General features: G+C 49.5%; 1 protein-coding gene across 1 annotated transcript in view; it reads left to right on the top strand.

Moving 5' to 3' along the window:
* nrxn3a (neurexin 3a) overlaps positions 1 to 26500 on the top strand; it is a 198425-nt gene that overhangs the window by 20263 nt on the left and 151662 nt on the right. The window contains exons 2-3 of the mRNA XM_061886428.1: positions 2106 to 3126; positions 13176 to 13196. Coding sequence (XP_061742412.1) covers positions 2442 to 3126; positions 13176 to 13196 — 706 coding nt within the window. The 5' untranslated portion in view covers positions 2106 to 2441. The remainder of the gene's footprint in view (positions 1 to 2105; positions 3127 to 13175; positions 13197 to 26500) is intronic.

The following is a 26500-nucleotide window of genomic DNA, read 5'->3' as shown; positions in this document are numbered from 1 at the left end:
GCCCTACATAGATGTAGATGATCTATATCTGCCCTACATAGATGTAGATGATCTATATCTGCCCTACATAGATGTAGATGATCTATATCTGCCCTACATAGATGTAGATGATCTATATCTGCCCTACATAGATGTAGATGATCTATATCTGCCCTACATAGATGTAGATGATCTATATCTGCCCTACATAGATGTAGGTGATCTATATCTGCCCTACATAGATGTAGGTGATCTATATCTGCCCTACATAGATGTAGATGATCTATATCTGCCCTACATAGATGTAGATGATCTATATCTGCCCTACATAGATGTAGGTGATCTACATCTGCCCTACATAGATGTAGATGATCTATATCTGCCCTACATAGATGTAGATGATCTATATCTGCCCTACATAGATGTAGATGATCTATATCTGTGCTACATAGATGTAGATGATCTATATCTGCCCTACATAGATGTAGGTGATCTATATCTGCCCTACATAGATGTAGATGATCTATATCTGCCCTACATAGATGTAGATGATCTATATCTGCCCTACATAGATGTAGATGATCTATATCTGCCCTACATAGATGTAGATGATCTATATCTGCCCTACATAGATGTAGGTGATCTATATCTGCCCTACATAGGTGTAGATGATCTATATCTGCCCTACATAGATGTAGATGATCTATATCTGCCCTACATAGATGTAGATGATCTATATCTGTGCTACATAGATGTAGATGATCTATATCTGTGCTACATAGATGTAGATGATCTATATCTGTGCTACATAGATGTAGATGATCTATATCTGTGCTACATAGATGTAGATGATCTATATCTGTGCTACACATTCACTTTACAAAACACCAGTGTTGGATAATCTTGTTGCCTTCTTTCTGTTTTAAATTATTACATGTTTGTCTAGAATTTTATGAAACAACATAAGTTTTCTTTTGTGTAATAAAGAAGTTGATCAGGTTAAATTTTGAACTGGCACCCATCCATCCAATCATCCATTTTCTACTGCTTGTCCCTTTTGGAGTCGCGGGTGGGGCGGGGGGTCAGCTGCATTGGACAAGTCACCACCTCATCACAGGGCCAACACAGATAGACAACATTCACACACTAGGGACCATTTAGTGTTGCCAATCAACCTATCCCCAGGTGTATGTCTTTGGAGGTGGGAGGGGCCTATCCCCAGGTGCATGTCTTTGGAGGTGGGAGGGGCCTATCCCCAGGTACATGTCTTTGGAGGTGGGAGGGGCCTTCCCCAGGTGCATGTCTTTGGAGGTGGGAGGGGCCTATCCCCAGGTGCATGTCTTTGGAGGTGGGAGGGGCCTATTCCCGGGTGCATGTGTTTGGAGGTGGGAGGGGCCTATCCCAGGTGCATGTCTTTGGAGGTGGGAGGGGTCTATCTCCAGGTGCATGTCTTTGGAGGTGGGAGGGGCCTATCCCCAGGTGCATGTCTTTGGAGGTGGGAGGGGCCTATCCCCAGGTGCATGTCTTTGGAGGTGGGAGGGGCCTATCCCCAGGTGTATGTCTTTGGAGGTGGGAGGGGCCTATCCCCAGGTGCATGTCTTTGGAGGTGGGAGCGGCCTATCCCCAGGTGCATGTCTTTGGAGGTGGGAGGGGCCTATCCCCAGGTGCATGTCTTTGGTGGTGGGAGGGGCCTATCCCCAGGTGTATGTCTTTGGAGGTGGGAGGGGCCTATCCCCAGGTGCATGTCTTTGGAGGTGGGAGCGGCCTATACACAGGTACATGTCTTTGGAGGTGGGAGCGGCCTATCCCCAGGTGCATGTCTTTGGAGGTGGGAGCGGCCTATACACAGGTACATGTCTTTGGAGGTGGGAGGGGCCTATCCCAGGGTAGGAGGGGCCTATCCCCAGGTGCATGTTTAATGTTATTAAAAGAAAATCTTTTAAATGGAGAATGGTTCTGAATTGAGCAAAGGATTCACAGTCCTGGTAAAAGTGTGTTTTTGTTTTTCTTCTGAGGATTGTCAAAGCAATGAAGCCAGACCAGAGTAGACCAGAAGCCAATTGGACGCTTGAATGGATGCAGATTGACCCTTTGTAACCCCCCCCTTTTTTCTCTCTCTTTGGCAGTGATGGACGAGCGAGAGACCAGCAGATCCCAGATCAGCTTCCTGTCTGATTACACGACATGAAGGAGGACCTTCCAGGTGGACCTTGCACCAAAAGCAGATGCACTAAAGTGTGAAGTCACCTTACCTCCTGTGTGGAAACAGAGTGATCGGCCTAAAGACTGTTAGCTGCAACGACTGTTCTTCTCTATTTCTCCTTGGTCTTTTAGAAGCCTATTTTTGTACCATGTTGGTCTGAGTAGACCTCAAACACCATGAACAAAGTCACTGGACGTTAGTCCAACCACATTGAGTTCCAATCCAACATTTTTTGGGATTAAGCAATTTTTTTGCAATTATGGATCTCCTGAGTTTTTGTATGAAACTACAGATGTTCCTCAGCACATGTATGGGACTAGAGTTTCTAGGCACGCCAGGTCAGTGGGCTCGTTACCTCCGTTGGGATGCCAGCACCCGTGGCGATCTCAGCTTCCAGTTCAAGACCGAGTTCTCCGAAGCACTGCTGCTGTACTTGGACGACGGCGGCTATTGTGACTTTCTGCAGTTGTCCGTGGTCCAGGGTCGACTCCAGCTGCGTTTCAGCATCGACTGTGCGGAAACCACACTTGTGTCCGACAGAAGGGTGGACGACAACAACTGGCACTTTGCAACTCTGAGCAGGTATAACTTGCGCACGGTTCTGGCACTGGACGGACAGGCCAAAGCGGACGAGGTTCGTCCTCAGCGGCAGTTTATGAAAATTGTCAGCGACCTGTTCCTGGGCGGAGTTCCTCAGGATATCCGAAGCGGCGCGCTCACACTGCCCACGGTGCGGAACATGCAGCCCTTCAAGGGCACAATCACAGACCTGAAATATGGCAAGTCCCAACCCCAGTTCCTAGGAAGTCTGAAAGTGTCCCTGGAGTCCGAGGGCTGGTGCACCGTCAACCCGTGTGAGAATGGCGGCACCTGCGCTGTGGTGGACAGAGAAGTGGTCTGTGATTGCTCTCTAACAGAATACAAAGGACGCTTCTGCACTGAAGGTAAACATCTTCTTGGAATATTTCAGTCTTGACAATGTAGTGGACCTCAAAGTCTAATCACCACAAGTTCAATTTGGTATCCATTACAAGAACTCTTCATAAAATCCTGCTTACAAGTCTTGAGACAACAGGCTGGATCACATCCAGGAGTTGAAACTGGAAGGAAATATATCTTCGTGTCACATTCTGCTTATGTTTTCCATGTGACACGGTTCTGCATCAAGACACCTGGTCCTCGTGTCTCCTCTCATGTCTGGTCCAGGTCTCCCTTATAGTCCCCTTAGTCTGTCTATATAGTTCCCTTTACCTTTGGCTGCTCATTCTATCGCGGTACAGGTGCAACAATTTGAGGTGACAGCAGAGTTCCACTAGACAGAAGTTCCAGAACTCCCAAACATCTCTTAAAAACCAAAACAACTGTCTGAAGCAGGGGTCCCCAAACTACGGATCCGGCCCGCCGGCATCCATAACTTGGCTGGCGGGAATTTGTTTTCTTAATCTGTGCTGTCCCGCCGCTCAGACAAATCATAGAGTTGATGTAGGACAGGGGTGTCGAACTCAAACACAGAGTGGGCCGAAATTTGAAACTGAACAAAGCCGAGGGCCAAGGTTGAACAAATGAACCTTTTAATAGGGACCCAAACCAGATTTGCATTGAATATTGAACAAGCAAGGCTTATATAACTTTATAGTGACATACAAAGTCCAGTTTCAAATAATAATAATAATTTAAAAAATATCAATGGTATATCAAATAAAATGTAAATAAAAATGGAATGACTCTTTTGTATTTGCAGCCTTCTGAGATAAATATCAAAATAAACTTTTTCCACAGGCTAATAATACATTTGAAAATAAAATAACAATAATGAATGCATCAAAGATTCAAGCCTTGAAGTAACAGGAAAAAATGCATGAATAAATTGTTAATTATTGCTCAGTTTGCTCCACTGATTTGCTTTAACACTGAATATGGAACAAACAATAATTATATAAGTTAACAGTGCAAAATCAACTTAAAAAAAAAAAACATCAATGGTAAAATTCATCAAATTTAAATAAAACATTTAATGTTTTTTTTATATTTGCAGTCTTCTGAGGTAAATATCATCATTACATTTTTCCACAGGCTAATAAATCTTAAAATAAAATAACAATGAGATGGGTGGGGTTGGGGGTGGGGGACGGGGTTGGGTGGTAGCGGGGGGGTGCATGTTGTAGTGTCCCGGAAGAGTTAGTGCTGCAAGGGGTTGTGGGTATTTGTTCTGTTGTGTCTATGTTGTGCTACGGTGCGGATGTTCTCCCAAAATGTGTTTGTCATTCTTGTTTGGTGTGAGTTCACAGTGCGGCGCATATTTGTAACAGTGTTAAAGTTGTTTATACGGCCACCCTCAGTGTGACCTGTATGGCTGCTGAGCAAGTATGCTGGCATTCACTGAAGTGTGTGTATAAGTGGCATATATTATGTGACTTGGCCGGCACCCTGTTTGTATGGAGGAAAAGCAGACGTGACAACATATTGTAGACAAAGCTAAAGGCAGTGCCTTATAGGCACGCCCCCAATATTGTTGTCCAGGTGGAAATCTGGAGAAATTCGGGAGAATGGTTGGAAAATCGGGAGAGTTGGCAAGTATGAGTATTAGTGCCGAATGCAGTGTTACAGCGGCTCTGCTGCTGTATAGTACCGGCGGGCCAGCTCAAATGTTAATTTGATACTGCCTCAAGGGCCAAATGAAATTGCACGTCGGGCCAGAGTTTAACACCCATGATGTAGAAGATCTATATCTGCTCTACACATTTACTTTGCAAAAGAAAAGTGTGCGATACAACTCTTGTTGCCCTATTTGTATTCGACTTTGTGTGTGTTTGTATGTCTGAGGTGTGATCTTTATTGTCACAAGTACAACAACATAGAGCATGTGCAGGGAAGTGTAGTCTCTGCATTGACCCTAGTCTCTCTTCAAGAGTAGTGGGCAGTCGTTGTGTAGCACCGGGGAAATGTAGTCTCTGCATTGATCCTAGCCTCTCTTCAAGAGTAGTGGGCAGTCGTTGTGTAGCACCGGGGAAATGTAGTCTCTGCATTGACCCTAGTCTCTCTTCAAGAGTAGTGGGCAGTCATTGTGTAGCACCGGGGAAATGTAGTCTCTGCATTGACCCTAGTCTCACTTCAAGAGTAGTGGGCAGTCGTTGGGTAGCACCGGGGAAATGTAGTCTCTGCATTGACCCTAGTCTCTCTTCAAGAGTAGTGGGCAGTCGTTGTGTATCTGGCTCGGAGTGGTTCAGTTTCTCAGTCAGCCCAGCTCCCCTGTGTGGGCAACCCGGAGGGCAACGTAGTGTCCTGCCCAAGGACACAAGAGCAGTGAGGCAGCACAATACGCAGACCCCCGGAACCTTCACGTGGTCGTGCTGTGTCAGGTCACCTTGCAAGGGCCGGCCGACTAACTGACATCTGCGACACCCACACCGCTAGGCCCATCATGTCCGGGGTGCACAAGACAATTCACTGTGCCGTCACACCCCTGACTGATGGAATCTGTCCTTTCCACAAGGAATGCGGCGGCCTGACCCAAAATCAGCCAAAGGGGGCGCCTTTGTTGTTGGGCGGGTTGACGCTTAACCACCACTTCAGTCGTCCACAACCAGCCGTCTTTTGTCTTCACCACCAACTAGGAGTTGAACAATGGACGAGCTGGCCCGCCTTCTGCCGGGCAGAGTCTGAGGAATACCACAGGTGAACAAGACCAGACACCCCAGCAGCGACTGGGATGGAAACTTCAGTCCTGAGGATTGTGCTTTCTAGGACGTGAAATGATGTGTGCTGAGTTGCAGGCTGAAGCTTCATTTTGATCTCTTGCTTGCCTGGCAGTCAGTGATTGACGGCCATGTCTGCATTTGTTGTAACATCTCCCAGCTAATCTCCATAGCACACCTTGGCGCCACACGGCTCCTGCAGCCACTGATAAGGATGTCTCCAGAGAAAATGGAGCTCCGCAGACCCCCTTTCATCAGCCAATAACAAGATGGCAGGCATTCTTTTGTGCCGGGAATTGCATCTGAGCGGAGCGGCGCTCCACGGCTCTTCCCCGGGTGCTCCGGCCCCCCTCCCTCCTCCCTCCTCCCTCCTCCCCAAACATGCCTAATAATGGAGGCTGTAAATTGCCTATAAGTGTCTGTACTCGGCCACAGACTGGCAGAGGGAGCACACTGGCTAGGGGTTGACCAGCACAGAGGTGGAAATGTGAATAAAAGAACAAAGTGTTGTAAAGCGTGCAGAAAAAAGTGGTCAATATTAAGCCGATTAAGCCCGTTGCGAGTAAGACGAGCTGCAGGGCTCTTTAATCAATGCTGAATTAATGAAGGAAGAGGAAATGAGTGCAAGTACTAATCTGGATAAGTAAAATGGATGATGGAAGAGGACGCCGGCGATAAAACTCCTGATGAGGTTATTTACAGTAACAACACTACAAACAGCTCAATGGTTAGCACACCTGCCTCAAAGTCACCCACATTTTACCGACACTATTTTATACCTTTACTCACTCTATCTTCTCTTAGCATTTCTTAATAGTTGTCTCTCTTTTTAGAACCTGGGCATTTGTCTTCATTATCTGAGTTCAAACTCTCAACTTTCTCTGCCCCTTACCCTCATTAAAGTCCCGGGCTGAGCTGGAGCCTATCCCAGCTGATAGTCCAGAGGGTACAGCTTGGACTGGTCGCCAGCCAATCACAAACAGACATTCACACATTTACAACTACAGGAATTTACATGGAGGGCAGCGCGGTGGGACAGGGGCTATTGTGTCTGCCTCACAATATGAAGGTCCTGGGTTCGATTTCTGTGTGGAGTTTGCATGTTCACCCCGTCACTGCATGGGTTCCCTCCGGGTACTCCGGCTTCCTCCCACCTCCAAAGACATGCACCTGGGGATAGGCCCCTCCCACCTCCAAAGACATGCACCTGGGGATAGGCCCCTCCCACCTCCAAAGACATGCACCTGGGGATAGGCCCCTCCCACTTCCAAAGACATGCACCTGGGGATAGGTTGATTGGCAACACTAAATGGTCCCTAGTGTGTGAATGTGAGTGTGAATGTTGTCTGTGTTGGCCCTGCGATGAGGTGGCGACTTGTCCAGGGTGTACACCGCCTTCCGCCCGATTGTAGCTGAGAGAGGCATCAGCGCCCCCCGTGACTTCACAGGGAATAAGCGGTGGAAAATGGATGGATATATATATATATATCTATATATATATATATATATATATATATATATATATATATATATATATATATATATATATACACACATATATATCTATATGTATGTATATATATATATATATCTATATCTATATCTATATATATATAGTTATAGATAGATAGATATATACATATATATACATGAGGATGAGGTTTTCCTGAAGAGTTTTGCGCAAATCTGCCATTTTTAACCAGTTGGAGTCCAAAGTTGTAATAAGTAAGTTACTTTCTTTTTTGTATCGTCATATTTTGGGGCAGACTGGCTCTTACATGCACGTGTATGTTAGAGAAATCTGCTCTCACAATTTCTGATAAAAAAAATACAATAAAATAAAAAGTACTGTATAGTTGTATAAATATATCCGCCAGTAGACTCAGGATTGAATAATAAGGCTGTCAATCTTTGGCCACCTCAGAAATTCCATTTGATTCAGAATCGATGCTGAATGCAAAACAATTCTCGATTCTAAATGTATACTTTTTTTTAATTAACATTGGGTGCTGATTTGATGATTAACTACATTCCACCATAACATAGATAAACATCTCTGATAATGTTTAATATTCTTTAAAACAAAACTTGGTTTAGTTTAATAAAATTCTAGCCAAACATTTAATAAAGTCAAATAGAAATAAGGCAACAAGAGAAGTATCCAACACTGAATGTGCACAGCAGATATAGATCATCTACAGCAATTATGTCATCTGTCTGAGTGGCTGGAGTAACTGGTGGTATCAGACCCACTGGAGTAACTGGTGGTATCAGACCCACTGGAGTAACTGGTGGTATCAGACCCACTGGAGTAGGTGGTGGTATCAGACCCACTGGAGTAACTGGTGGTATCAGACCCACTGGAGTAACTGGTGGCGTCAGACCCACTGGAGTAACTGGTGGTATCAGACCCACTGGAGTAGGTGGTGGTATCAGACCCACTGGAGTAACTGGTGGTATCAGACCCACTGGAGTAACTGGTGGTGTCAGACCCACTGGAGTAACTGGTGGCGTCAGATCCACTGGAGTAACTGGTGGCGTCAGACCCACTGGAGTAGGTGGTGGCGTCAGATCCACTGGAGTAACTGGTGGTATCAGACCCACTGGAGTAGGTGGTGGCGTCAGACCCACTGGAGTAACTGGTGGTATCAGACCCACTGGAGTAGGTGGTGGTATCAGACCCACTGGAGTAACTGGTGGTATCAGACCCACTGGAGTAGGTGGTGGTATCAGACCCACTGGAGTAACTGGTGGTATCAGACCCACTGGAGTAACTGGTGGTATCAGACCCACTGGAGTAACTGGTGGCGTCAGATCCACTGGAGTAGGTGGTGGCGTCAGACCCACTGGAGTAGGTGGTGGCGTCAGACCCACTGGAGTAACTGGTGGTATCAGACCCACTGGAGTAACTGGTGGTATCAGAGCCACTGGAGTAACTGGTGGCGTCAGACCCACTGGAGTAACTGGTGGTATCAGAGCCACTGGAGTAACTGGTGGCGTCAGAACCACTGGAGTAGGTGGTGGCGTCAGACCCACTGGAGTAACTGGTGGTATCAGAGCCACTGGAGTAGGTGGTGGTATCAGACCCACTGGAGTAGGTGGTGGCGTCAGACCCACTGGAGTAACTGGTGGTATCAGACCCACTGGAGTAACTGGTGGTATCAGAGCCACTGGAGTAACTGGTGGCGTCAGACCCACTGGAGTAACTGGTGGTATCAGAGCCACTGGAGTAACTGGTGGCGTCAGATCCACTGGAGTAGGTGGTGGCGTCAGACCCACTGGAGTAACTGGTGGTATCAGAGCCACTGGAGTAACTGGTGGTATCAGACCCACTGGAGTAGGTGGTGGCGTCAGATCCACTGGAGTAACTGGTGGTATCAGATCCACTGGAGTAACTGGTGGTATCAGACCCACTGGAGTAGGTGGTGGCGTCAGACCCACTGGAGTAGGTGGTGGCGTCAGACCCACTGGAGTAAGTGGTGGTGTCAGACCCACTGGAGTAGGTGGTGGTATCAGACCCACTGGAGTAGGTGGTGGCGTCAGACCCACTGGAGTAGGTGGTGGCGTCAGATCCACTGGAGTAACTGGTGGTATCAGACCCACTGGAGTAGGTGGTGGCGTCAGACCCACTGGAGTAGGTGGTGGCGTCAGATCCACTGGAGTAACTGGTGGTATCAGATCCACTGGAGTAACTGGTGGTATCAGACCCACTGGAGTAGGTGGTGGCGTCAGACCCACTGGAGTAGGTGGTGGCGTCAGATCCACTGGAGTAACTGGTGGTATCAGATCCACTGGAGTAACTGGTGGTATCAGACCCACTGGAGTAGGTGGTGGCGTCAGATCCACTGGAGTAACTGGTGGTATCAGATCCACTGGAGTAACTGGTGGTATCAGACCCACTAGAGTAGGTGGTGGCGTCAGACCCACTGGAGTAGGTGGTGGCGTCAGACCCACTGGAGTAGGTGGTGGCGTCAGACCCACTGGAGTAGGTGGTGGCGTCAGACCCACTGGAGTAGGTGGTGGCGTCAGATCCACTGGAGTAACTGGTGGTATCAGACCCACTGGAGTAACTGGTGGCATCAGACCCACTGGAGTAGGTGGTGGCGTCAGACCCACTGGAGTAACTGGTGGTATCAGACCCACTGGAGTAACTGGTGGTATCAGACCCACTGGAGTAGGTGGTGGCGTCAGACCCACTGGAGTAGGTGGTGGCGTCAGATCCACTGGAGTAGGTGGTGGCGTCAGATCCACTGGAGTAGGTGGTGGGGTCAGATCCACTGGAGTAACTGGTGGCGTCAGATCCACTGGAGTAGGTGGTGGCGTCAGATCCACTGGAGTAGGTGGTGGCGTCAGACCCACTGGAGTAAGTGGTGGTGTCAGTTCCACTGGAGTAGGTGGTGGGGTCAGACCCACTGGAGTAAGTGGTGGCGTCAGATCCACTGGAGTAGGTGGTGGGGTCAGATCCACTGGAGTAGGTGGTGGCGTCAGATCCACTGGAGTAGGTGGTGGCGTCAGACCCACTGGAGTAGGTGGTGGCATCAGACCCACTGGAGTAGGTGGTGGCGTCAGATCCACTGGAGTAGGTGGTGGCATCAGACCCACTGGAGTAGGTGGTGGCGTCAGATCCACTGGAGTAGGTGGTGGCGTCAGACCTACTGTAGTAGTCGGTGTTGCTGCGGAACCACTGGAGTAGCTGGTGGTATCAGACCCACTGGAATAGCTGGTGGTATCAGACACACTGGAATAGCTGGTGTCGTCAGACCCACTGGAGTAGTTGGTGTTGCTGCGGACACACTGTAGTAGCTGGTGGCCTCAGACACACTGGAGTTGCCGGTGGCGTCAGACGCACTGGAATAGCTGGTGGTGTCAGACGCACTGGAATAGCTGGTGGTGTCAGACGCACTGGAATAGCTGGTGGTGTCAGACGCACTGGAATAGCTGGTGGCGTCAGAACCACTGGAGTAGCTGGTGGCCTCAGACCTACTGAAGTAGCAGGTGGCGTCCGTGGACCCACTACAGTAGCCGGTGGCGTCTGCGGACCCACTCGAGCAGCCGGAGGTGTATGTGGAACCACTGGTGTAGCTGGTGGTGTCAGACCTACTGGAGTAGCTGGCGGAGTCTGCGGACCAACTAGAGTACACATCGTCTGCGGACCCACTAAAATAGCTGGTGGCATTAGACTCACTGAAGTGACCGGTGGGGTCTGTAGAACCCACTGGACCGCCTGGTAGCGTCAGAACCACTGTAATAGCTGGTGGCATCTGCGGACCCACGGGAGTAGCTAACAAAATATAAGACATTACCCCTCAGGTCATGACAATAATGACCCCTTTAATTTTGTTGTTTTGGGTCACTGTCATGCTGGGCATCACCTCCACGACCCTCATTACTCTGGCTAAGCCCAGGAGGTTCACCTTCGAAAAAGATTAAAAGCTAATTCATGTCTTTGAGTCAAATATTATTTTGCATTTGTCTTCCTTCCACCTGGTAGTCCTGCTGACCCCCATGGACTGATCCTGTGCCCGTGAGGCACACACAGGAGTCATGTCCCTTCAGCAGGAAGGTGGGGGCTCATTTGAAAATGGAACCTATTAGCGATAAGTCCAAACCCTCACTTGCAAGGACTCACCTCATGGGGAAATGATATCTGTGGAAAAAAGTGAGGACCTCTGTGGTCGCCTGCAAAGTTTTCTTTTGTTCATTTTGGGTCTGTGTTGCATTAAAGCCAACATAAAACCTGGACCTTGGTAAGGTGGTGGCTGCACAGGATCCGATCAGTATTTGTCTCAGCTGATATGCTGGTGGTCTACACACCTGAATGATGAGGCTTTGAATGTCAGCTCCGATGTTAGGTGACCATTATTAGCGACTAGGATGTGAAATGAAATGGTGAGTGATTGTCTTCATGCTTCAAAGGAGCTGCTTGAACTCCTCCCTCCAGCAGCTGAAAGATGAGACAAGCTTGCCTCCAACAGGGAGATTAGAAGCCATTCAATTCACACAAGTCCCCTGAAGACCACTTGACCAAGTCATTCCATGCTGGGGAATTGCTTACATAAGTTTTCATTTGGAATGAATTAATACTTCATGCATATCTGATTGACTTCCATCTGCGGGTGTTCACGCTAGTTAGCATTGCCAATTGATGGACATGGACGGCATCTCCAGTCATTGACAACACGGAGCTGTCACCAACTCGACATCCCTCCTTCTACTCATCACAATGTATCATTAAACAATAATAATTCACGTTAGCTTGCCTTTTTACCACCGTCAAATCTGGGGATGAAAGCGTTAAGGATGTTAGCATTGACAACACGTTTGCCTTTTTAAACACTTTGAGATTGGAGGTGGGGTTCAAGTCTTCTTTTTGTGCTGCACACATCCTTATCCGAGGCAAGCTGATACATCCTGCTTAGTAGACCTCTGTATCATGTTGATGGTGGCAATAGTCTCCAGCTAACTTCATGCAAAGGTTTTGACTTTGTCCAATGTCGTGGCACAATGTCTGTCCTAGGGTTACCTCTCAACTGTTTGCATTGGGAGGGACATGCCTTCTTTGCAGCGTACAGAACATGCATGCCTTCTTTGCAGCGTACAGAACATGCATGCCTTCTTTGCAGCGTACAGAACATGCATGCCTTCTTTGCAGCGTACAGAACATGCATGCCTTCTTTTGCAGCGTACAGAACATGCATGCCTTCTTTTGCAGCGTACAGAACATGCATGCCTTCTTTGCAGCGTACAGAACATGCATGCCTTCTTTGCAGCGTACAGAACATGCATGCCTTCTTTGCAGCGTACAGAACATGCATGCCTTCTTTGTAGCGTACAGAACATGCATGCCTTCTTTGCAGCGTACAGAACATGCATGCCTTCTTTTGCAGCGTACAGAACATGCATGCCTTCTTTGCAGCGTACAGAACATGCATGCCTTCTTTGCAGCGTACAGAACATGCATGCCTTCTTTTGCAGCGTACAGAACATGCATGCCTTCTTTTGTAGCGTACAGAACATGCATGCCTTCTTTGCAGCGTACAGAACATGCATGCCTTCTTTGCAGCGTACAGAACATGCATGCCTTCTTTGCAGCGTACAGAACATGCATGCCTTCTTTGCAGCGTACAGAACATGCATGCCTTCTTTGCAGCGTACAGAACATGCAGAAGGCCTGTGCTCACTGGCAGCCATTTGCATGGACAATAAAGTGTGAAGACTTGCATGGTAGAGCACATGCAAGTCATAGCAGTGTGTCTAATTCTCTCTTTGTTTGTTTCTTTCTCTGTCTCCTTTTCCAGAGCTCAGCAGAAAAACAGCAGGTGAGTTGGAACGGGGGAAAAAGTAAGAAGAGACACAGGTTTACCAAGTGTGAATGAAAGAGAAAAAGAGCATCATAGTCATCTTGAATGTAATAGACACTGATTGAGTACCCAATATAATTGTTGTGGGTGAAATGATTGAGCTCACACATTTTTATTCAAAAAGTGCCAATTCTCCAGAGATTCTCTACACACTGAGCAGATCTTCAACCACAGTCTTCTGCAAGAGATGTGCCCATCATCTGCACTAAAATAGCATTTATTTATAGTGTAGAAAAATATAATGTACATATTTACTTTTCAACTTTTCGTCATTCTAAACTTTCTGCTGAAGAATTTTAAAGCAAACCACTGAAAAATAGACAACACACACAAAAAAGTATTAATTAAAGAATTCATTAAAAAAATATATAAAAATGTACAAACGTACAAAAGCAGTGAAGTAGTCAGCTTGTGTGAATGCTAAATAAAAAGAGAATACAACAAATCCTTTTCAACTTATATTCAATTGAATAGACTGCAAAGACAAGATATTTAACATTCAAACTGGTGAACTTTGTTATTCTTTGCAAATATTTGCACATTTTTCAAAAAAGCTGGCACAAGTGGAAAAAAAGAGTGAAACATTTGAGGAATGCTCATCAAACACTTATTGGGAACATCCCACAGGTGAACAGGCTAATTGGGAACAGGTGGGTGCCATGATTGGCTATAAAAGCAGCTTCCATGAAATGCTCACTCATTCACAAACAAGGACGGGGCGAGGGTCACCACTTTGTCAACAAATTGTTTAAAAACAACATTTCTCAACAAGGACTTGAGGGATTTCACCATCTACGCTCTGTAATATCATCAAAAGGTTGAGAGAATGTGGAGAAATCACTGCACGTAAGCCATGATATTACACACCTTCCATCCCTCAGGCATCCAAAAGCCACATCAGTGTGTAAAGGATATCACCACATGGGCTCAGGAACACTTCAGAAAAACCACTGTCAGTAGCTACAGTTGGTCGCTACATCTGTAAGTGCAAGTTAAAACTCTACTATGCAAAGCCACAGCCATTTATCAACAACACCCAGGGCCCGAGCTCCTCTAAGATGAACTGATGCAAAGTGGAAAAGTGTTCTGTGGTCTGACGAGTCCACATTTCAAATCCTTTTTGGAAACTGTGGACTCAAAGAGGAAAATAACCATTCAGGGTGAAAGTGTTGTAGTCAGCATGTGTGATGGTATGGGGGTGTATTAGTGATTGTTGTAGGGTGAAAGTGTGGTAGTCAGCATGTGTGATGGTATGGGGGTGTATTAGTGATTGTTGTAGGGTGAAAGTGTTGTAGTCAGCATGTGTGATGGTATGGGGGTGTATTAGTGATTGTTGTAGGGTGAAAGTGTTGTAGTCAGCATGTGTGATGGTATGGGGGTGTATTAGTGATTGTTGTAGGGTGAAAGTGTTGTAGTCAGCATGTGTGATGGTATGGGGGTGTATTAGTGATTGTTGTAGGGTGAAAGTGTTGTAGTCAGCATGTGTGATGGTATGGGGGTGTATTAGTGATTGTTGTAGGGTGAAAGTGTTGTAGTCACCATGTGTGATGGTATGGGGGTGTATTAGTGATTGTTGTAGGGTGAAAGTGTTCTAGTCATCATGTGTGATGGTATGGGGGTGTATTAGTGATTGTTGTAGGGTGAAAGTGTGGTAGTCAGCATGTGTGATGGTATGGGGGTGTATTAGTGATTGTTGTAGGGTGAAAGTGTTGTAGTCAGCATGTGTGATGGTATGGGGGTGTATTAGTGATTGTTGTAGGGTGAAAGTGTTGTAGTCAGCATGTGTGATGGTATGGGGGTGTATTAGTGATTGTTGTAGGGTGAAAGTGTGGTAGTCAGCATGTGTGATGGTATGGGGGTGTATTAGTGATTGTTGTAGGGTGAAAGTGTTGTAGTCAGCATGTGTGATGGTATGGGGGTGTATTAGTGATTGTTGTAGGGTGAAAGTGTGGTAGTCAGCATGTGTGATGGTATGGGGGTGTATTAGTGATTGTTGTAGGGTGAAAGTGTTGTAGTCAGCATGTGTGATGGTATGGGGGTGTATTAGTGATTGTTGTAGGGTGAAAGTGTTGTAGTCAGCATGTGTGATGGTATGGGGGTGTATTAGTGATTGTTGTAGGGTGAAAGTGTTGTAGTCAGCATGTGTGATGGTATGGGGGTGTATTAGTGATTGTTGTAGGGTGAAAGTGTTGTAGTCAGCATGTGTGATGGTATGGGGGTGTATTAGTGATTGTTGTAGGGTGAAAGTGTGGTAGTCAGCATGTGTGATGGTATGGGGGTGTATTAGTGATTGTTGTAGGGTGAAAGTGTTGTAGTCAGCATGTGTGATGGTATGGGGGTGTATTAGTGATTGTTGTAGGGTGAAAGTGTGGTAGTCAGCATGTGTGATGGTATGGGGGTGTATTAGTGATTGTTGTAGGGTGAAAGTGTTGTAGTCAGCATGTGTGATGGTATGGGGGTGTATTAGTGATTGTTGTAGGGTGAAAGTGTGGTAGTCAGCATGTGTGATGGTATGGGGGTGTATTAGTGGTTGTTGTAGGGTGAAAGTGTTGTAGTCAGCATGTGTGATGGTATGGGGGTGTATTAGTGATTGTTGTAGGGTGAAAGTGTTGTAGTCAGCATGTGTGATGGTATGGGGGTGTATTAGTGATTGTTGTAGGGTGAAAGTGTTGTAGTCAGCATGTGTGATGGTATGGGGGTGTATTAGTGATTGTTGTAGGGTGAAAGTGTTGTAGTCAGCATGTGTGATGGTATGGGGGTGTATTAGTGATTGTTGTAGGGTGAAAGTGTTGTAGTCACCATGTGTGATGGTATGGGGGTGTATTAGTGATTGTTGTAGGGTGAAAGTGTTCTAGTCATCATGTGTGATGGTATGGGGGTGTATTAGTGATTGTTGTAGGGTGAAAGTGTGGTAGTCAGCATGTGTGATGGTATGGGGGTGTATTAGTGATTGTTGTAGGGTGAAAGTGTTGTAGTCAGCATGTGTGATGGTATGGGGGTGTATTAGTGATTGTTGTAGGGTGAAAGTGTTGTAGTCAGCATGTGTGATGGTATGGGGGTGTATTAGTGATTGTTGTAGGGTGAAAGTGTGGTAGTCAGCATGTGTGATGGTATGGGGGTGTATTAGTGATTGTTGTAGGGTGAAAGTGTTGTAGTCAGCATGTGTGATGGTATGGGGGTGTATTAGTGATTGTTGTAGGGTGAAAGTGTGGTAGTCAGCATGTGTGATGGTATGGGGGTGTATTAGTGATTGTTGTAGGGTGAAAGTGTTGTAGTCAGCATGTGTGATGGTATGGGGGTGTATTAGTGATTGTTGTAGGGTGAAAGTGTTGTAGTCAGCATGTGTGATGGTATGGGGGTGTATTAGTGATTGTTGTAGGGTGAAAGTGTTGTAGTCAGCATGTGTGATGGTATGGGGGTGTATTAGTGATTGTTGTAGGGTGAAAGTGTTGTAGTCAGCATGTGTGATGGTATGGGGGTGTATTAGTGATTGTTGTAGGGTGAAAGTGTTGTAGTCACCATGTGTGATGGTATGGGGGTGTATTAGTGATTGTTGTAGGGTGAAAGTGTTGTAGTCAGCATGTGTGATGGTATGGGGGTGTATTAGTGATTGTTGTAGGGTGAAAGTGTTGTAGGCAGCATGTGTGATGGTATGGGGGTGTATTAGTGATTGTTGTAGGGTGAAAGTGTTGTAGTCAGCATGTGTGATGGTATGGGGGTGTATTAGTGATTGTTGTAGGGTGAAAGTGTTGTAGTCAGCATGTGTGATGGTATGGGGGTGTATTAGTGATTGTTGTAGGGTGAAAGTGTTGTAGTCAGCATGTGTGATGGTATGGGGGTGTATTAGTGATTGTTGTAGGGTGAAAGTGTTGTAGTCAGCATGTGTGATGGTATGGGGGTGTATTAGTGATTGTTGTAGGGTGAAAGTGTTGTAGTCAGCATGTGTGATGGTATGGGGGTGTATTAGTGATTGTTGTAGGGTGAAAGTGTGGTAGTCAGCATGTGTGATGGTATGGGGGTGTATTAGTGATTGTTGTAGGGTGAAAGTGTGGTAGTCAGCATGTGTGATGGTATGGGGGTGTATTAGTGATTGTTGTAGGGTGAAAGTGTGGTAGTCAGCATGTGTGATGGTATGGGGGTGTATTAGTGATTGTTGTAGGGTGAAAGTGTTGTAGTCAGCATGTGTGATGGTATGGGGGTGTATTAGTGATTGTTGTAGGGTGAAAGTGTGGTAGTCAGCATGTGTGATGGTATGGGGGTGTATTAGTGATTGTTGTAGGGTGAAAGTGTGGTAGTCAGCATGTGTGATGGTATGGGGGTGTATTAGTGATTGTTGTAGGGTGAAAGTGTGGTAGTCAGCATGTGTGATGGTATGGGGGTGTATTAGTGATTGTTGTAGGGTGAAAGTGTTGTAGTCAGCATGTGTGATGGTATGGGGGTGTATTAGTGATTGTTGTAGGGTGAAAGTGTTGTAGTCAGCATGTGTGATGGTATGGGGGTGTATTAGTGATTGTTGTAGGGTGAAAGTGTGGTAGTCAGCATGTGTGATGGTATGGGGGTGTATTAGTGATTGTTGTAGGGTGAAAGTGTTGTAGTCAGCATGTGTGATGGTATGGGGGTGTATTAGTGATTGTTGTAGGGTGAAAGTGTTGTAGTCAGCATGTGTGATGGTATGGGGGTGTATTAGTGATTGTTGTAGGGTGAAAGTGTTGTAGTCAGCATGTGTGATGGTATGGGGGTGTATTAGTGATTGTTGTAGGGTGAAAGTGTGGTAGTCAGCATGTGTGATGGTATGGGGGTGTATTAGTGGCCAATTACACATCTGTGAAGGCACCATTAATGCTGAAAGGTACATACAGCTTTTGGAGCAACATATGTTGTTATCATGGACGCCCCTACTTATTTCAGCAAGACAATGCCAAGCCGGGTGTTACAACAAGATGGCTTTGTACTAAAAGAGTGTGGGTACTAGACTGGCCTGCCTGTAGTCCAGACATTGAAAATGTGTGCAGGCTAAAATATGAGTCAGAACAACTTAAGCTGTACATCAAGCAAGAATGGGAAATAATTCCACTTCAAAAATGTGTCTCCTCAGTTCCCAAACCTGCACTGAGTGTTGTTGAAAGGAAAGGCCATGTAACACAAAAGTAGGTGAGGACTTCACCAGAGTGAAGGGTCAACCAGAGGATGGCCCCAACATTTGCCAATTGGCAGGTTGGATAAAGACATCTATTCCACTCACCTAACAAACTCTATGTCCATTGGATACTTCTAGTTTAAAACCCTGAGGACTTGGGGAGCACACCCTCCTGAGACATGTACCACCTTGGTGACCCTGAGGACTTGGGGAGCACACCCTCCTGAGACATGGACCACCTTGGTGACCCTGAGGACTTGGGGAGCACACCCTTCGTAGACATGTACCACCTTGGTGACCCTGAGGACTTGGGGAGCACACCCTTCTGAGACATGTACCACCTTGGTGACCCTGAGGACTTGGGGAGCACACCCTTCGTAGACATGTACCACCTTGGTGACCCTGAGGACTTGGGGAGCACACCCTCCTGAGACATGGACCACCTTGGTGACCCTGAGGACTCGGGGAGCACACCCTCCTGAGACATGTACCACCTTGGTGACCCTGAGGACTTGGGGAGCACACCCTTCTGAGACATGTACCACCTTGGTGACCCTGAGGACTTGGGGAGCACACCCTTCGTAGACATGTACCACCTTGGTGACCCTGAGGACTTGGGGAGCACACCCTTCTGAGACATGTACCACCTTGGTGACCCTGAGGACTTGGGGAGCACACCCTTCGTAGACATGTACCACCTTGGTGACCCTGAGGACTTGGGGAGCACACCCTTCTGAGACATGTACCACCTTGGTGACCCTGAGGACTTGGGGAGCACACCCTTCTGAGACATGTACCACCTTGGTGACCCTGAGGACTTGGGGAGCACACCCTTCTGAGACATGTACCACCTTGGTGACCCTGAGGACTTGGGGAGCACACCCTTCTGAGACATGGACCACCTTGGTGACCCTGAGGACATGGGGAGCACACCCTCCTGAGACATGTACCACCTTGGTGACCCTGGGGACTTGGGGAGCATACCCTCTCTCCTGAGACATGTACCACCTTGGTGACCCTGAGGACTTGGAGAGCACACCCTCCTGAGACATGTACCACCTTGGTGACCCTGAGGACTTGGGGAGCACACCCTCCTGAGACATGGACCACCTTGGTGACCCTGAGGACTTGGGGAGCACACCCTTCTGAGACATGGACCACCTTGGTGACCCTGAGGACTTGGAGAGCACACCCTCCTGAGACATGTACCACCTTGGTGACCCTGAGGACTTGGGGAGCACACCCTCCTGAGACATGTACCACCTTGGTGACCCTGAGGACTTGGGGAGCACACCCTTCTGAGACATGGACCACCTTGGTGACCCTGAGGACTTGGGGAGCACACCCTTCTGAGACATGTACCACCTTGGTGACCCTGAGGACTTGGGGAGCACACCCTTCTGAGACATGTACCACCTTGGTGACCCTGAGGACTTGGGGAGCACACCCTTCTGAGACATGTACCACCTTGGTGACCCTGAGGACTTGGGGAGCACACCCTTCTGAGACATGGACCACCTTGGTGACCCTGAGGACTCGGGGAGCACACCCTTCGTAGACATGTACCACCTTGGTGACCCTGAGGACTTGGGGAGCACACCCTTCTGAGACATGGACCACCTTGGTGACCCTGAGGACTTGGGGAGCACACCCTCCTGAGACATGGACCACCTTGGTGACCCTGGGGACTTGGGGAGCACACCCTTCTGAGACATGTACCACCTTGGTGACCCTGAGGACTTGGGGAGCACACCCTTCTGAGACATGTACCACCTTGGTGACCCTGAGGACTTGGGGAGCACACCCTCCTGAGACATGTACCACCTTGGTGACCCTGGGGACTTGGGGAGCACACCCTCCTGAGACATGGACCACCTTGGTGACCCTGGGGACTTGGGGAGCACACCCTTCTGAGACATGGACCACCTTGGTGACCCTGAGGACTTGGGGTGCACACCCTTCTGAGACATGTACCACCTTGGTGACCCTGAGGACTTGGGAAGCACACCCTTCTGAGACATGTACCACCTTGGTGACCCTGAGGACTTGGGGAGCACACCCTTCTGAGACATGTACCACCTTGGTGACCCTGGGGACTTGGGAAGCACACCCTTCTGAGACATGTACCACCTTGGTGACCCTGAGGACTTGGGGAGCACACCCTTCTGAGACATGTACCACCTTGGTGACCCTGAGGACTTGGGGAGCACACCCTTCTGAGACATGTACCACCTTGGTGACCCTGAGGACTTGGGGAGCACACCCTTCGTAGACATGTACCACCTTGGTGACCCTGAGGACTTGGGGAGCACACCCTCCTGAGACATGGACCACCTTGGTGACCCTGAGGACTTGGGGAGCACACCCTCCTGAGACATGTACCACCTTGGTGACCCTGAGGACTTGGGGAGCACACCCTTCTGAGACATGTACCACCTTGGTGACCCTGAGGACTTGGGGAGCACACCCTTCTGAGACATGGACCACCTTGGTGACCCTGAGGACTTGGGGAGCACACCCTTCGTAGACATGTACCACCTTGGTGACCCTGAGGACTTGGGGAGCACACTCTCCTGAGACATGGACCACCTTGGTGACCCTGAGGACTTGGGGAGCACACCCTCCTGAGACATGGACCACCTTGGTGACCCTGAGGACTTGGGGAGCACACCCTCCTGAGACATGTACCACCTTGGTGACCCTGAGGACTTGGGGAGCACACCCTTCTGAGACATGTACCACCTTGGTGACCCTGAGGACTTGGGGAGCACACCCTCCTGAGACATGGACCACCTTGGTGACCCTGAGGACTTGGGGAGCACACCCTCCTGAGACATGGACCACCTTGGTGACCCTGAGGACTTGGGGAGCACACCCTCCTGAGACATGGACCACCTTGGTGACCCTGAGGACTTGGGGAGCACAACCTCCTGAGACATGTACCACCTTGGTGACCCTGAGGACTTGGGGAGCACACCCTTCTGAGACATGTACCACCTTGGTGACCCTGAGGACTTGGGGAGCACACCCTCCTGAGACATGTACCACCTTGGTGACCCTGAGGACTTGGGGAGCACACCCTCCTGAGACATGTACCACCTTGGTGACCCTGAGGACTTGGGGAGCACACCCTCCTGAGACATGTACCACCTTGGTGACCCTGAGGACTTGGGGAGCACACCCTTCTGAGACATGTACCACCTTGGTGACCCTGAGGACTTGGGGAGCACACCCTTCTGAGACATGGACCACCTTGGTGACCCTGAGGACTTGGGGAGCACACCCTTCTGAGACATGTACCACCTTGGTGACCCTGAGGACTTGGGGAGCACACCCTTCTGAGACATGTACCACCTTGGTGACCCTGAGGACTTGGGGAGCACACCCTCCTGAGACATGTACCACCTTGGTGACCCTGAGGACTTGGGGAGCACACCCTCCTGAGACATGTACCACCTTGGTGACCCTGAGGACTTGGGGAGCACACTCTCCTGAGACATGTACCACCTTGGTGACCCTGAGGACTTGGGGAGCACACCCTCCTGAGACATGGACCACCTTGGTGACCCTGAGGACTTGGGGAGCACACCCTCCTGAGACATGTACCACCTTGGTGACCCTGAGGACTTGGGGAGCACACCCTTCTGAGACATGTACCACCTTGGTGACCCTGAGGACTTGGGGAGCACACCCTCCTGAGACATGGACCACCTTGGTGACCCTGAGGACTTGGGGAGCACACCCTCCTGAGACATGGACCACCTTGGTGACCCTGAGGACTTGGGGAGCACACCCTCCTGAGACATGGACCACCTTGGTGACCCTGAGGACTTGGGGAGCACACCCTTCTGAGACATGTACCACCTTGGTGACCCTGAGGACTTGGGGAGCACACCCTTCTGAGACATGTACCACCTTGGTGACCCTGAGGACTTGGGGAGCACACCCTCCTGAGACATGGACCACCTTGGTGACCCTGAGGACTTGGGGAGCACACCCTCCTGAGACATGGACCACCTTGGTGACCCTGAGGACTTGGGGAGCACACCCTCCTGAGACATGGACCACCTTGGTGACCCTGAGGACTTGGGGAGCACACCCTCCTGAGACATGGACCACCTTGGTGACCCTGAGGACTTGGGGAGCACACCCTCCTGAGACATGTACCACCTTGGTGACCCTGAGGACTTGGGGAGCACACCCTTCTGAGACATGTACCACCTTGGTGACCCTGAGGACTTGGGGAGCACACCCTCCTGAGACATGCACCACCTTGGTGACCCTGAGGACTTGGGGAGCACACCCTCCTGAGACATGTACCACCTTGGTGACCCTGAGGACTTGGGGAGCACACCCTCCTGAGACATGTACCACCTTGGTGACCCTGAGGACTTGGGGAGCACACCCTTCTGAGACATGTACCACCTTGGTGACCCTGAGGACTTGGGGAGCACACCCTTCTGAGACATGGACCACCTTGGTGACCCTGAGGACTTGGGGAGCACACCCTTCTGAGACATGTACCACCTTGGTGACCCTGAGGACTTGGGGAGCACACCCTTCTGAGACATGTACCACCTTGGTGACCCTGAGGACTTGGGGAGCACACCCTCCTGAGACATGTACCACCTTGGTGACCCTGAGGACTTGGGGAGCACACCCTCCTGAGACATGTACCACCTTGGTGACCCTGAGGACTTGGGGAGCACACCCTCCTGAGACATGTACCACCTTGGTGACCCTGAGGACTTGGGGAGCACACCCTTCTGAGACATGTACCACCTTGGTGACCCTGAGGACTTGGGGAGCACACCCTTCTGAGACATGGACCACCTTGGTGACCCTGAGGACTTGGGGAGCACACCCTTCTGAGACATGTACCACCTTGGTGACCCTGGGGACTTGGGAAGCACACCCTTCTGAGACATGTACCACCTTGGTGACCCTGAGGACTTGGGGAGCACACCCTTCTGAGACATGTACCACCTTGGTGACCCTGGGGACTTGGGAAGCACACCCTTCTGAGACATGTACCACCTTGGTGACCCTGAGGACTTGGGGAGCACACCCTTCTGAGACATGTACCACCTTGGTGACCCTGAGGACTTGGGGAGCACACCCTTCTGAGACATGTACCACCTTGGTGACCCTGAGGACTTGGGGAGCACACCCTTCGTAGACATGTACCACCTTGGTGACCCTGAGGACTTGGGGAGCACACCCTCCTGAGACATGGACCACCTTGGTGACCCTGAGGACTTGGGGAGCACACCCTCCTGAGACATGTACCACCTTGGTGACCCTGAGGACTTGGGGAGCACACCCTTCTGAGACATGTACCACCTTGGTGACCCTGAGGACTTGGGGAGCACACCCTTCTGAGACATGGACCACCTTGGTGACCCTGAGGACTTGGGGAGCACACCCTTCGTAGACATGTACCACCTTGGTGACCCTGAGGACTTGGGGAGCACACCCTCCTGAGACATGGACCACCTTGGTGACCCTGAGGACTTGGGGAGCACACCCTCCTGAGACATGTACCACCTTGGTGACCCTGAGGACTTGGGGAGCACACCCTTCTGAGACATGGACCACCTTGGTGACCCTGAGGACTTGGGGAGCACACCCTCCTGAGACATGTACCACCTTGGTGACCCTGAGGACTTGGGGAGCACACCCTTCTGAGACATGGACCACCTTGGTGACCCTGAGGACTTGGGGAGCACACCCTTCTGAGACATGGACCACCTTGGTGACCCTGAGGACTTGGGGAGCACACCCTTCGTAGACATGTACCACCTTGGTGACCCTGAGGACTTGGGGAGCACACCCTCCTGAGACATGGACCACCTTGGTGACCCTGAGGACTTGGGGAGCACACCCTCCTGAGACATGGACCACCTTGGTGACCCTGGGGACTTGGGGAGCACACCCTTCTGAGACATGGACCACCTTGGTGACCCTGAGGACTTGGGGAGCACACCCTCCTGAGACATGTACCACCTTGGTGACCCTGAGGACTTGGGGAGCACACCCTTCTGAGACATGTACCACCTTGGTGACCCTGAGGACTTGGGGAGCACACCCTCCTGAGACATGTACCACCTTGGTGACCCTGAGGACTTGGGGAGCACACCCTCCTGAGACATGTACCACCTTGGTGACCCTGAGGACTTGGGGGGCACACCCTCCTGAGACATGTACCACCTTGGTGACCCTGAGGACTTGGGGAGCACACCCTTCTGAGACATGGACCACCTTGGTGACCCTGAGGACTTGGGGAGCACACCCTTCTGAGACATGGACCACCTTGGTGACCCTGAGGACTTGGGGAGCACACCCTTCTGAGACATGGACCACCTTGGTGACCCTGAGGACTTGGGGAGCACACCCTTCTGAGACATGGACCACCTTGGTGACCCTGAGGACTTGGGGAGCACACCCTTCGTAGACATGTACCACCTTGGTGACCCTGAGGACTTGGGGAGCACACCCTCCTGAGACATCGACCACCTTGGTGACCCTGAGGACTTGGGGAGCACACCCTCCTGAGACATGTACCACCTTGGTGACCCTGAGGACTTGGGGAGCACACCCTTCTGAGACATGGACCACCTTGGTGACCCTGAGGACTTGGGGAGCACACCCTTCTGAGACATGGACCACCTTGGTGACCCTGAGGACTCGGGGAGCACACCCTCCTGAGACATGTACCACCTTGGTGACCCTGAGGACTTGGGGAGCACACCCTTCTGAGACATGGACCACCTTGGTGACCCTGAGGACTTGGGGAGCACACCCTTCTGAGACATGGACCACCTTGGTGACCCTGAGGACTTGGGGAGCACACCCTTCTGAGACATGTACCACCTTGGTGACCCTGAGGACTTGGGGAGCACACCCTCCTGAGACATGTACCACCTTGGTGACCCTGAGGACTTGGGGAGCACACCCTTCTGAGACATGGACCACCTTGGTGACCCTGAGGACTTGGGGAGCACACCCTTCTGAGACATGTACCACCTTGGTGACCCTGAGGACTTGGGGAGCACACCCTTCTGAGACATGGACCACCTTGGTGACCCTGAGGACTTGGGGAGCACACCCTCCTGAGACATGTACCACCTTGGTGACCCTGAGGACTTGGGGAGCACACCCTTCTGAGACATGGACCACCTTGGTGACCCTGAGGACTTGGGGAGCACACCCTCCTGAGACATGTACCACCTTGGTGACCCTGAGGACTTGGGGAGCACACCCTTCTGAGACATGTACCACCTTGGTGACCCTGAGGACTTGGGGAGCACACCCTTCTGAGACATGGACCACCTTGGTGACCCTGAGGACTTGGGGAGCACACCCTCCTGAGACATGGACCACCTTGGTGACCCTGAGGACTTGGGGAGCACACCCTCCTGAGACATGGACCACCTTGGTGACCCTGAGGACTCGGGGAGCACACCCTCCTGAGACATGGACCACCTTGGTGACCCTGAGGACTCGGGGAGCACACCCTCCTGAGACATGTACCACCTTGGTGACTGACTTAAAGATATCAGTCAATCCAATGGAAGATCTGGTTTTCTTGACTTGTATTCCTCTTCTGTCTTTGTGTTCCAACGAGTCTGCCATGAAAGTTGGATTCTCTTTAGCAGGAGATGAAATATGAATGAGTGAGTTCCTCTCTCTGTGTTTATTGTTGCAGGCCAAATTGAATAAGACGCCTTGACAAAAGGTTTAGAAAATGTCTGTTTTCCCTGACATGCAAGTTATTTGGAAGAATGTGCTGGCACTTTGTCTCCAGCAGAAGTGGTTGCCAGACCCAGAAGAAGATCATTGATAGTAAACGGTTAAGATGTTGGATTAAATCTAATAGTAAGTGGATAAATTGTTGGATTAAATCTAATAGTAAGTGGATAAGATGTTGGATTAAATCTAATAGTAAGTGGATAAAATGTTTCTTCTGATGACACGGACTATTTTCCCCACATAATTGACTATTATTCTAAAACTGTAACGAGAAAGGACTCACTAATTAAGGTCGTTAGCTTGGTCACTCTTAATCACTCGCAGCAGCTTATCAATTTTTTTTTCCTGCGAAGATTTGACAAAGTAATTAATA

The sequence above is a fragment of the Nerophis ophidion genome, linkage group LG24 (assembly GCF_033978795.1).
Source record: "Nerophis ophidion isolate RoL-2023_Sa linkage group LG24, RoL_Noph_v1.0, whole genome shotgun sequence".
Classification (NCBI taxonomy): Eukaryota; Metazoa; Chordata; class Actinopteri; order Syngnathiformes; family Syngnathidae; genus Nerophis; species Nerophis ophidion.
This window is presented reverse-complemented; position numbering and strand designations above follow the sequence as displayed.